We start from the raw sequence: 13,839 nt of genomic DNA, 5'->3' as shown, positions 1-13,839 counted from the left end.
GTGGGTGTTGAATTTTGTCAAATGCTTTTTTTCTGTGTCAATTTACCCTTTTATCATTGTGTAATATCTTTCTTTGCCTCTAGTCATAATTTTTGAGGTAAAGTCTATTTTTTTTTATCGTGGCAAAATACATATACAGGTTACCATTTTAACCAGTTTAAAGTGTGTAATTCAGTGGCATTAAGTACATTAAGTAAATTTTATTTTGTGTAACCACTACCACTGTCTAATGCTCTAACTTGTTTATCACCCTAAATGGAAACTTTGTGCCCTTAAATAGTCACTTCTCATTCCCTCCTCTCCATCCCTGGAAACCACTAATTTGCTTTCTGTATCTATAGATTTCCCTCTTTTGGATATTTAATATAAATGGGATCATACACTGTGTGTCCTTTTCTGTATTGCTTCTTTTATTTAATAATGTTTTCAAGATTCATCCATGTTGTGGATGCATCAGTACTTTTTATGATGGAATAATATTCCACTGTGTACTATACCACCCTCCGTTTATCCGTTTATCAGCTGATGGACATTTGGATTGTTTTTACCTTTTGACTATCATGAACAGTGACACTAGAAATATTCATGTACAATTTTTTTGAACACCTGCATATACTTCTAGGAGTAGAAATACTGGGTNATTGGCTCCCTTTCTGGGCATGGAGCCTGCTTAAGATTTTCTCTCTCTTTCCCCCTCTACCCAACTTGCATACATGTGTACAGCACACACACACTCTCTCTCTCTCAAAAAAAAAAAAAATACTGGGTCTTATGGTAATTCTATGATTAATTAGTGAGTAATTGCCAAACCGTATTCTATGGTAGCTGTACTATCTTACATTCCCATCAGCAGTGTGTAAATGTTCTCATTGTCAATATCCCTGCCAACACTTGTTATTTTCATTTTAAAATGTTTATTTATTTTTGAGACAGAGAGAGAGAGAGAGAGGGAGAGCATGAGCAGAGGGGAGACAGAGAAAGAGGGGGACAGAGGATCTGAAGCAGGCTCTGTGCTGACTACAGTGAGCTGGATCTTATGAACCACAAGATCGTGACCTGAGCTGAAGTTGGATGCTTAATCAACTGAGCCACCCAGGCACCCCAATATTTGTTATTTTTGATATTTTTAATTTTAGCTATTTTAGTGGAGGTGAGGTGGTATCTCATTGTGGTTTTGGTCTGCATTTCCCTATTGCCTAATGACATTGAGCATCTTTCCATTTTTTTTTTTTTAATATTTATTTTTGAGAGAGCACAGCAGGGGGAGGAGCAGGGAGAGGGGGACAGAGGATCTGCAGCAGGCTCTGTGCTGATGGGCTGACAGCAGTGAGCCCAATGCAGGGCTCGAACCCATGGACTGCAAGATCATGACCTGAACTGAAGTTGGACGCTCAACTGACTGAGCCACCCAGGAGCCCCTTGAGCATCTTTTAATGCTTGTTGGCCATTTGTATATTTTCTTGGAGAAATATCTACTCAAGGTCTTTGCTTATTTTTAAATTGGGTAGTTTGCCTTTTGGTTGTGGAGTAATACGAGTTCTTTATATATTCTGGCTATAGGACTCTTATCAGATCTGTGATTTAAATCTATTCTCCCTGTCCATGGATTGTCTTTTGTTTTCTTGATACCGTACTTTGTACATAAAAATATTTAATTTTGGTGAAGTCCAATCTATCTGTTTCTCTTTTTGTTACTCATGCTTTTGGTGTTGTACCTGAGAAATCATTGCCAAATCCAAGGTCATGGAGATTTACCCCTATGTTTCTAGCTCTTATATTTAGATCTTAGAGCCATCTTGAATTAACTTTGTACATGATGTGAGGAAAGGATCAAACTTCATTCTTTTGTATGTGGAATCCACTTGCCCCAATGACATTAAAAAAAAATTCTTCTTTCCCCATCGAATGGTCTTAGCACCATTGTCTAAAGTCCACTGACCATATATGACTGGGTTTTCTGGACTCTCAATTGTGTTTGCCAATATCATACCGGTTTGATTACTGTAGCTCTGTAGTTAGGTTTTGAAGTCAGGAAATGTGAGTTATTCAGCTGTGTTCTTCTTTTTCAAGATTGTTTTCACTGTTTGGGGCCCTATATAATTTAATATGTGTTTTATAATTTTTTTTCACTTCTGCAAAAAAAGATTATTGGAATTTTGATTCCAGATCAAAAATTGTCAGCATAGAGCTGTCAGCACAGAGCCCAATGCAGGGCTTGAACTCACAAGCTGTGAGATCATGACTTGACCCAAAGTCAGATGCTTAACCAGCCGAGCCACCCAGGCACCCCTAGAAACACAAGTGATTTTTCAGTGTTTCTTACATCTTGCAACTTTATTGAATTCATTTATCAGCTCTAATAGTGTGTGTGTGTGTGTGTGTGTGTGTGTGTGTGTGTGTGTATTCTTTAGGATTTTCTGTACACAGGATCATGTCATCTGCAAATAGAGATAGTTTACTTCTTCCTTTCCAATTTGGCTTTTATTTCTTTGTTTTGCTTAATTGCAGGTGGTTCACTTTAGATTTAATGACACAAGTAAGTTGAAAGTAAGAGGATGAAAAAAATTATTTCATATAAACAGGAACCGAAAGAGAGCTGGAGTGGCTATACTGATACCAGAGAAATTAGACTTTCACACAAAAATTGTTACTAGAGACAAAGAAGGATAATATATAATGATTAAAGTGGTAATAGATGCAGAAAAATATCTCACAAAATTCAGCACCCAAACATGATTTTAAAAAGGATAGTAAACTGTGAATAGGAGGAAATTTCTTCAACTTGAAAAACCCAAGCTGGCATCATACTTAATAGTGACAGACTGAAAGTTCCCCCTAAGATTAGGAATAAGACAAGATGCCCGATTTCACTACCTGCATTCAACATTGTGCTAGAAGTTCTAGCCATGATAATTAACAAAGATTTACCAGACAAATGCTTTATTTTTTTTAAGTTTATTTATTTGTTCTGAGATAGAGTGAGAGTGCAGGGGAGGGACAGAGATAGAGGGAGAGAGAGAATCCCAAGCAGGCTCTGTGCTGTCAGTACGGAGCCTGATGTGGGGCTTGATCTTAGAAACCATGAGATCATGACCTGAGCCAAAACCAAGAGTTGGACACATAACTGACTGAGCCACCCAGGCACCCCAGCAGACAAATACTTTAAACCAACTATTTTAAATATATTTACAGCTAAAGCAAGCCATGTCTAAAGAACTAAAGGACATATGAGGCTGAAAGCTCACCAAATAAGAAATACTAATAAATAGAAATTATAAAAAGGAAATAAAATAGAAATTCTGAAGTTGAAAAGTTAACTGAAGTGAAAATTCACTAGATGGCCCAACAGTAGATTGAGAAAGCAGAAGAAAGAATCAGTGGCCTTGAAGATAGGTTAGTTCTTCAAAGTCTAGGGTACCTTAGGGACAGCTTCTGTTGATTGCTTCTTTTCCTTTGTATTGTCTATACTTCTTTGTTTCATTTGATGCCTCATAATTTTTGTTGAAAACTAGACATTGGTTTAGTTGAAACTATCAATTGAAAACAAACTGATGGTTACCAGAGGGAAGGTGGGTTGGGAGAATGGGTTAAATAGGTGATGGGGATTAAGGAGTGCACTCATGCTGAGCACCCAGTAATGTATGCAGTTATTGAAACTTTATATTGTACACCTGAAACTAATATAACACTGTATGTTAACTAACTGGAATTAAAATAAGAACTTTAAAAGGCAAAAAAGTTACTATTAAAATTTTTTTAACATGTGTTTATTTTTGAGAGACAGCAAGACAGAATGTGAGTGGGGGTGCAGAGAGAGAGGGGGACACAGAATCCAAAGCAGCCTTCAGGCTCTGAGCTGTCAGCACAGAGCCCGACATGGGGCTTGAACTCATGGACTGCGAGATCATGACCTGAGCCAAGGTTGGATGTTTTACCAACTGAGCCACCCAGATGCCCCAAAAGCCAAAAATATATAATATGAAAACTGCAAATCGAATTCTCCCCTTTCGCAGTTTGCTTTTGTTGATGCCTGTTGTAGTAGTTTGCTTCATGGACTTTTATGAATTAATTTTGTAAGATCTATGTTCTTGTTGTACATGGTCACAATGGTTGTAGGCCATGTACATCCCTTAGGTGGTCAGCTGATGTTTGGGCAGAACTTTCCTTAAACTTCTTGTCATGAACATGCTATGAAGGCACGCGTGGGTTGTGTCTTTCCACAATGTCAGCTTTATTCAGTCATAAAGCAAGGTTAATGTGATGTAAGGTTCAGGACTCCAGGCTTGATGACATTCACATATTTAACTTGGCTTCTTGTATGTCACACAGAGCAAAGCACAAGACAAGTCACACAACAAATGAGATAGAATGGGGGCAGGAAGCTAACAAACCAAATGGGAAGTCAGTCTGTGGGCGCACGGTTGAGATAAGGCCTTGGTCCGGTCCAGATCAGCTGTTGGCGTTTACTGTTTCTTATGTTCAAGCAGCAAAGGATGTCTGTTCTGTTCAGAGAGCAATCAGGCACAACTTTTGGTGGCAGCTCCCTTTTTGAAGTGATCAGACATAGAGGGGTCAGTGTCTAAGGAGTCTGACAGGTTGCCGCAAAGTGATGTAATCACCCTTGGGCCTTCGCAGTTCGCCTCTGTTTCTGCTGGTTATCAGTTCTGAGTGTGTCATCCACTGGTGCTTGTCTCTGTGATATCTGCTCTTGGCTGCAATGCTCTTAGCTACTTGTGTCATTGACACAGGCCACTGCTTGACATGAGTGATTCCATCTTTCTCTCTGCGGTTCTGAAACCAGAAAATATCTCCCAGTCCTTGCTGGAGGGCTCTGTGTGCATGCTGGGGCATGCCCCCAACACTGAGCATGGCAGTTTACAACTGTGGCTTAGCCTTCACTTCCTGTTTGCACAGAGCCTCAAAGACAGATGGGGCTAAAGCTTAGGATCTTCTCACATTTTTCCTGAGTATGTTCACATCTGCATATGGCCCTGGTCATGCATGTGGCCTTATTCTCGGTAGGAGATGCTGATAGATTAGATGAGGCTGTGGTGAAAGAGAGGAGAACTTTAGGTGTGCTTAAGGAGGTAAAATTAATTGATTATTAACCACACAGATAGGTACATGCTTTATCTCAAAAGAGAGGTTTTTTGTTTTAAAATTCTGATCGTGAATAATTTAACCTTTTTATTTATTAATTTTTTTATTTTTTGCACTGTATTTTAATTTTTAATTTTTTAATTTTTTTCCTTAAATAGTTTATTGTCAAGTTGGTTTACATATAACACCCAGTGCTCATCCCAAGTGCCCTCCTCCATGCCCATCACTCCCCTTTAAAACCTATGTGGGAGATAATCCTTATTTCTTTGTTGACTTGCTTTACTTTGAACTCTGTAATGAATCTGTATTTGATTTTGCGACCATTTACTTACTCAGGAAAGCACATGGTAGAAGGAAGTTACCATTAAATTTTTTGTAACAAATTGTTGCTTCTAGTGGATATTTTGACATATGTCGTCTGGAAGCTAAGTGGTTTACCTGCAACTCGTGTAATTGGAAGTGGTTGTAATCTAGACTCTGCCCGTTTCCGTTACCTGATTGGAGAGAAGCTGGGGGTTCATCCCACAAGTTGCCATGGTTGGATTATTGGAGAACATGGTGATTCTAGTGGTAAGTATACACCTATTATCGTTATGTCATTATACTTCTTATCTACAATAATACTTATTTTCTTTTTTTTAAATATTTTTTTATTTATTTCTAGGAGAGAGAGAGAGACAGCGTGAGCAGGGGAGGGTCAGAGAGAGAGGGAGACACAGACTCTGAAATAGGCTCCAGGCTCTGAGCTGGCAGTCAGCACAGAGCCCGACGTGGGGCTCGAACCCACGAACCGCAAGATCATGACCTAAGCGAAAGTCGGACGCTTAACCGACTAAACCACCCAGGCGCCCCTACTTATTTTCTATATAGTCTATTTTTTATGATATTAATATAGCTATACAACTTTCATTTTCTTGGTGTTTCCCTGGTGTGTTTTTCTATTCCTATACTTTGTCTTCTGTTCATGGATTTAGCTCCCTCTCATAAAACAGTGCATGTAACATATAGATGTTTTAAAAGTCTATGAGTGTTTCTCTTCTCTAGAAATCTTTAACCTAGTGTGTTTTTTTTAAAAAATAGCATTATTGTGCTATAATTCACAGACTGTAAAATTCACCCATTTAAAGCGTCTAATTCACTGGATTTTAATATATTCACAGAGTTGTGCAATCATTACCACAGTGTAATTACAGAACATTTTCATCACCTGAAAAAGAAACTCCCATTCTTGCCTCACCCCCCACCCTAGCCCTAGACAATCACTTATCGACTGTCTGATTCCAGAGATTTCTTTAGTTCAGATTTTTCATTAAGTAAAGTTATATAATATGTGGTTTAAACTATTACTTAGGCCACACCCACCTTTTTCTTTTCTGAACTTAAACATTTAATTTCTGCTGCACAGTTATAACTACTTCTTACAGTGTTCTAGTTGTGTCATCTGTGCAAATCTTTCCGTAACACAAATAAACTCATTTGATAGTGAGTTTGGACTAGGGACATTTGTTCATTCATTCAATCATTTGTTAATTCAAAACAGTTAATGAATCCTTCTAATTTCTTTATACTTCAAGGGTCATAATAAGTACTTTTTTTTATCATGATGAAATTTATTGTATACTTCAAAACATTTTTCACTTAAGTATACATAACATATGCAGAAAAATGTGCAGAATATAAACTTATAGCTCAATGGATAGTCAAATAGTAAACACATCGGTGTAATCACCACTCAAGAAAATGCACCAGAAGGGGGCGCCTGGGTGGCTTAGTCGGTTAAGCGTCCGACTTTCGCTTAGGTCATGATCTCGTGGTTCGTGGGTTCGAGCCCCGCGTCGGGCTCTGTGCTGACTGCCAGCTCGGAGCCTGGAGCCTGTTTCAGTCTGTGACTCCCTCTCTCTCTGACCCTCCCCTGCTCACGCTGTCTCTCTCTTTCCAAGAAATAAAGAAAAATTAAAAAAAAAAAAAAAAAGAAAATGCACCAGAAGATATTTCATGACCTCTCTCAATTACTATGCTTCCTTTCCCCAAGCTGAACTTCTCATACCATAGTGTTTTACTTTTAAAAAATTAATGCTTTTGATTTGATTGGATAAATATTTGTTTTACCAGTGCCTTAATTTAACTGTTTGCTTGTATAATTTTCTTAACTCAGTTCTTCCTCCTCAAAGTCATTAAAAACATTTTCCCAGGGGCGCCTGGGTGGCTCGGTCGGTTAAGCGTCCGACTTCAGCTCAGGTCATGATCTCATGGTTCCTGGATTCAAGGCCCGCGTCGGGCCCTGTGCTGACAGCTCAGAGCCTGGAGCCTGCTTCGGATTCTGTATCTCCCTCTCTCTCTGACCCCCGCTACTCACAGCTGTCTCTCTCTCTCAGAAGTAAATTAAAAATAAATAAATAAATAAATAAATAAATAAATAAAATAATTTTCCCAGGGGTGTTTTAATGTCTCACCTTTAATATTGCATGACTTTATTTTTATAAGGTAGTATATTTTGTTTAGTATTGATTTGAATATATTTATTATTCTATTTAATGAGATTTTTTTTTTGTTTCTGCTTTCTATTGGATCAATTAAATTCTCTGTAATTTCCTCTACTACTTTGGATTATGTATTCACTTTGTAAGTGGTTACCTATTAATTTTTAACATTCATACTTGACCTCAAAATAATTAGTGTGTTTTTTCTTCTATGGAATGATATACAGACCTTAGAAAATATTAAGTTTGATTAGCCTTGTTCTCTCACATATAATTTCCCCTTGAACAACATGGGGGTGAAGGTTGCCAATTCCCACACAGTTGAAAATCTGCATATAACTTTCAATTCCCCCAAAATTCAATTACTAATAGCCTACTATTGACTGGAAGCCTTACTGACAAAACAGTCAATTGAAACAGAGTGCAATTGCTGTTTTCTTTATAGTAATACCGACTCAAAAATATTTATTTTGGGGATTTCTAGGTTATTTGGTTAGTCTGCAAGTTTTTTCAAATTGTTGCACATTTCCAAAACATTTTCCAATATATTTTTGGAAAAAATCCATGTATAAGTGGGCCCAGACAGTGCAAACCTGTGTTGTTCAAGGGTCAAACGTATTAACTACTTCCTGGGTTCCATTCTGTTCTCATATCCCAAACTAGTTGTTATTATTGAAGTAGTTAGTACCCATCTGTATTAATGTACATGTTTGCCAATTGTATTGTGTATCTTTATTTTCTGCATCTAACTCCTTTCTCTGGATTTAATTCTTTCTTCCTGATGTACATACTGTCAGTTTTGTTTATGCGAAAGTGTTTTAGTTTCACCTCATTCTTGAATGACAGATTAACTGATACGAGGTTCTAGGTTGACAGTTATCCCCTGTCAGCTCCTTATTTCTATTGAGTAGTGTTAATTTGTTGCTATTTTCTTTCTAGTTGCTTATGATATTTTATCTTTCCTTATCAATCCTTTTCTTTGGGGAGTCTGTATTTGCATTTTGCTTTAAAATGCCTCCTATACCAACACAAATACAAAATAATTCTACCACATATTTTTCTGACAGTTTAAAAAAATATATAAATTTTTAAATATAAAAATATATTTGTATAATTTTGTTTGTTTATATTTCTTTCTTTTGTCCACTTTAAACTTATTTTTATATTATGTGTAAGGTAGTTTCCTAACTTTATAATGTGAATCCATTGAACTCAAAATAACTGATACAGTCAGTACTGGGAAGAAGAATTTATAGTGAATTCTATTTCTTTTAGTGCCCTTATGGAGTGGGGTGAATGTTGCTGGTGTTGCTCTGAAGACTCTAGACCCTAAGTTAGGAACTGATTCAGACAAGGACCAGTGGAAAAATATCCATAAACAAGTTGTTGGAAGGTAACAGTACTCATTCAATGTCTCAGTGCCTTAATAATGAGTCTTTTAAAAAAAAATGTTTTATTTATTTTTGAGAGAGAGATAGAGACCGCATGAGCCAGAGAGGGTCAGAGAGAGAGGGAGACACAGACTCCGAAGCAGGCTCCAGGCTCTGAGCTGTCAGCACAGAGCCCGACGTGGGGCTTGAACCCACAAACTGTGAGATCATGACTTGAGCCAAAGTCGGCTGCTCAACTGACTGAGCCACCCAGGCCCCCCAATAATGAGTCTTAAGAATAAGTTTCACAGACAAAAAGGCTGTATTGGAGCTTTGCTTTTGGTGAGATAAAGAACTCTAACTTCCTGGAAATTCCCAAATTCAGACTTTAGTTATGCATAGCTTTCTTGGGGGATCATTTTTCAGAAGGAAAATCTGTTTATCATTTAATAAGAACTCATTTGTGTTTGAGGGTAATACATCACAGTGATCATGATCATTGACTTTGAATGAGGCTGCTCAGGCTTGAAACCTGGATTCACCATTTATTAGGGGTATGATATTGAGAATTTATTTAAAATATTAAAGCCCAGTTCCCTTATCTTTTTTTCTATTGAGGTTTCATTAGCATACAATGGTATAGTAGTTCCAGGTATACACCATGCTGATATGATTGGCAATTCTATATATTACTTAGTGCTCCCACAGTAAGTGTAGTCACCATCTGTCATCATACAGTATTGCAGTATTATGGGCTATATTCTCTATGCCGAACTTTTCGTCTTCATCACTTATTTATTTTATAACTGGGAGTTTGTGTCTATTAATCTCTTTTATCTATTTCACCCATCCCTCCACCTACCTCCTCCCTGGCAACTACTAGTTCGTTCAATGTATTTAAGAGTCTTGTTTTTTTGTTTGCTTGTATGTTTTGTTATTTATATTCTACATGTAAGTGAAATTGTATGGTATTGCTATTTCTCTGTCTTATTTCACTTAGCAATGCCCTCTACGTTTATCAGTGTTATTGAAAATGGTAGGATTTCATTCTTTTTTATGGCTAAGGAATATTCCACTGTGGTGTATATTTCACCACATCATTATCCATTCATCTATGGATGGGTGCTTGGGTTGCTTCCATATTTTGGCTGTTATAAATAATGCTGCACACCACTTTCTTCATATTTAAAATGGGGATAAGAAAGCCTACCTTAGAAAGTTATTATGAAGAGGAAATGAGTTAGTACATGTAAAATGGTTAGAACAATATTTAGAAATTATTAAGTGTTTATCAAATGATTTGATGAAAAGAAACATGAAATAGATCAGATGATCAGAAGTTAACGAGGTTTACTTATAAGTGAAGTAAGCGTCTGACTCTTTAAGCTTCAACAGCATACATACATCACCTTTTTTTTTCTTTCTTTTTTTTTTTTACAAATAGTTTATTGTCAAATTAGTTTCCACGTAACACTCAGTGCTCATCCCCACAAGTGCCCTCCTCCATGCCCATCCCTCCTCCCCCCACATCCATCAGTCCTCAGTTTTTGTCAGCATTCAAGAGTCTCTCATGGTTTGCCTCTCTCCCTTTCCCTCACCATTTCCGCCCTTCTTCTCCCCCTCGTTCCTCCGTCAAGTTCCTCCTAATCCTCCTATACGTGCAAACATATGATATTTGTCCTTCTCTGCCTGACTTATTTCGCTCAGCATAACACCCTCAAGGTCCATCCATGTTGCTACACAAGGATACATCACCTTTAACAGCACACCTGATTCTCCCTCATGCTTTAGCCAAGTTACATGTTAGTAGGACTTCTAGAACTTAGAAATCACTTTTAAGTTAATGTCTAGCAAAACAGCTATAATATTTCAGTATCATTTCGTATCCTTTTCAACACAAGCGTCCTTACCCATATACCATACATTTCCAGATATAGGGGCCAGTAGGGGCCAATTCCCAGTACATTCAGGAATCAACCTGATACAGAGGCAGAACCACAACCCACGCCCTGAGGAATATGTTTTAGCCAATGCTGGTTTCCAGGTGTCATGGAGCAGCCCATCTACTTTCTACAGGGATGTCACAGCGTTAGTCTTTGTCTACCCAACCCCTAGTCATCGTACCCCAGGGAATGTTATAATTTGAAACACTTGCTATAAGGGAATAGTGATGAAGACCACACTTGCCACTGAAGTCCTGTGTGATTTAAATACCAAATACTGCAACACATTACAGATCAGTACTTATTCCAATTAGTCCTCTCAACAGTACAGTGTCCAAATTAAATTATTTGCCCCTTAGTCACTTAGCAAAGGGTCTATAATTATAAAGAATCCTGAGATACTGCTAGTATTTATCTAAAAACAACTCAACACACTTTTGTGTCATAGCCTCTGATTTTCCGGTATCTAACCAGTTGCAGGGTTAGTGACATCATGATTTAATAGGGTGTCCTTCCAGATTCCCATAGAGCAATTAGTTTTTGTCTTATGATAATAGCCTTAAAACTGCTTGTTCTATATGCTCACTTTACCCTTCTTTTTATGCCAGCAGTTTTATTTTCATTAGGATGGTTAAGAACAACTAAAGGATTATATATTTAGCTATTTTATTCTCAACGCTTTTTCTCTGTCAACCCATTTTGTTGATTCCTGAGAGGATAAATCTGTCATCTAGATTCCACTGCAGAACTTTCTTGAACTCCCATATCATCAATCAATCAATCAATCAATCACTAGACAGAGCCTCCCTCCCTTCCCTTGTACTTACCCCACAGACTCTTGGTCATGTTGAATGGAGAGTCTGAAAGTTAATCCTAAATTTGACAGCAATGTGCATGCCCCCTGATTGTGCCCTGGTTTTGGATTGATAGTCAAATCACAATACCCCAATAAGTCCAGTCCAGTCCCAACTTTGCTGTGCCGAGGGGGTCCATACATACATCGGCCTTATCTTTTGCTACCGAGTGTATTGTGTGTAGTCCTGGGGCCTTGAAACTGTGCCCACATGAATGCAAGACCCCCTGATATGAATAATGATGCCGGACATTCTGTTTCCTGTGCTGGATCCTTTCCTCAGAACCAAATAAACTCAGTGCTAAGTTAAAGCCTCTTTGTTCTTTGAGTTTGAATTTGACTATCAGTCCAAATCTGCTTGTGGCAATGCAAGAATATGATACGTATTTATTGTAGAAAACAAGAAAATCCTGAAAAGTGTAGAGAAGATAATATCACCCGTAATACTACTTAAACATAATCACTATTAATAACTTTGTGGACTGATGCAGTTCTAAGGTTCTTATGAACATGTATTATGTTTTTAACAAGCCTGAGATAAGAAACTGCATAATGTGTAGGACTGTGCTATTTTCCTTTGAAAATGTATCATAAATATTTCCCCATATTTCCATATATTGTTGATTTAATGATATATTCTTATGAAAGATGCGTACCCATGGCTTACAATTATATAAAGTTACATTGGCACCCTAGTAATAATTTTAAATGGTCAGCAAGCTGTATGTGCTAACTTTCAAGATGATCAGATTCTGTGTTTGGATTTAAACAACAATAAAAAATATATAAAAAAAAGTTTCATCTTTAGTGGCACATATGCCCCAGTGTTCTACCTTTATGATAAGAGAAGGGTGGATTAGAGTTATAATGAATAATGAAGTTTCTGAAACTAGTATAGAAATTTCTTTTGGCTATTGGTAAATAATTTTGGAAGAAATCTCTGAGAGTGGCAGTGATTCGTAGGTTGCTTCAAAATGAATGCCTGAAAAATAATATGTATTCTCTGAGTTGACTTCCCATGAATTTGATTTTCTTACTTTCTACAACCGTAGTGCCTATGAGATTATCAAGCTGAAAGGATACACCTCTTGGGCTATCGGACTGTCTGTGACAGATCTAGCAGGATCAATTTTGAAAAATCTTAGGAGAGTGCATCCAGTTTCTATGATGGTTAAGGTAGGCTTAAATTGAATCTTCATTTATCATCTTTTCTTTAATATTGTTGAGTCCCTACTATGTGCCAGGCATTCTACAAGATGTTGAGGAAATAGTGAACAAAAAGAGAGACCCTAACCTCATAGAGTTTAATGAAAGAAAGGGACTTACTAAAACAATCATAAAAGCAAATATATAGTAACAAATTATAATAAATGCTATGATGAAAAATTACCAAGAAGAGAACTTAGCTACCCTGGGTGGGGGCAGGGCTGATGTTAAGGGAAGGCTTCCTAAGGAAGTAAAATATGACCTATTCTGAATAATGAGTAGGAGTTAATTGGAAGGCTGAACTAATAGTCTAAATAGAGGGAATGCATGTACAGAGGAAGTGAGGTAGATATAAAGAGAGGGTACTTGAGATTCTGAAAAAAAAGATCAATTGTTGAAATGCACAGAGCAAAGGGAAGTGCATGGTTAGGCTGGAGAAGTAAGCAGGGTTAGTCTACTGAAAGCCTTATAAAAAGATTTGAGTCCTTACCATAGGGCTATGGAAAACCATCAAAAGAATTTATTTCTTTTCAAGTTTTCGTGTTAAAAAGTTTTCTATGGCTGTGGTGGAGGGAACAGATTTGAAAAGGACAAGAGTAAACATGGGGAAACTTGTCAAGAGGATGTGCGGTAGCTCAGAATAGAAGTGACAGTAGTCGAGATGAAGAGAAGAGGATAAACTGGAGACACTGTAGGTAGGAGGTAATGTTCTTAGGGCTTGGTAGGGGAATGGAGTGGGAAAGAAGGAAAAGAAAGGTCATTTGTGGGTTTCTGTTTTGCACCTTTATATATAGATAGTGAAATCCACTGAGGAAGGGAATACTCAAGGAGAACCAGGTTTAAAGATCATGTTTGCAGTATGGACAAGTTCATTTTCAGGGGCTTTT

General features: G+C 37.5%; 2 protein-coding genes across 2 annotated transcripts in view; one reads left to right on the top strand and one right to left on the bottom strand.

Annotated features, from left to right (window-relative positions):
* LOC144229143 (serum amyloid A protein) overlaps positions 1 to 13,839 on the bottom strand; it is a 218,577-nt gene that overhangs the window by 172,815 nt on the left and 31,923 nt on the right. The gene's annotated exons all lie outside the window — the stretch shown is intronic.
* LOC144229089 (L-lactate dehydrogenase C chain) overlaps positions 1 to 13,839 on the top strand; it is a 42,762-nt gene that overhangs the window by 23,136 nt on the left and 5,787 nt on the right. The window contains exons 5-7 of the mRNA XM_077761047.1: positions 5,497 to 5,670; positions 8,856 to 8,973; positions 12,799 to 12,922. Of these exons, the coding sequence (XP_077617173.1) occupies positions 5,497 to 5,670; positions 8,856 to 8,973; positions 12,799 to 12,922 (416 nt within the window). The remainder of the gene's footprint in view (positions 1 to 5,496; positions 5,671 to 8,855; positions 8,974 to 12,798; positions 12,923 to 13,839) is intronic.

Source organism: Crocuta crocuta, unplaced genomic scaffold (assembly GCF_008692635.1).
Source record: "Crocuta crocuta isolate KB4526 unplaced genomic scaffold, BGI_CrCroc_1.0 scaffold233, whole genome shotgun sequence".
In the NCBI taxonomy this organism is placed as follows: domain Eukaryota; kingdom Metazoa; phylum Chordata; class Mammalia; order Carnivora; family Hyaenidae; genus Crocuta; species Crocuta crocuta.
This window is presented reverse-complemented; position numbering and strand designations above follow the sequence as displayed.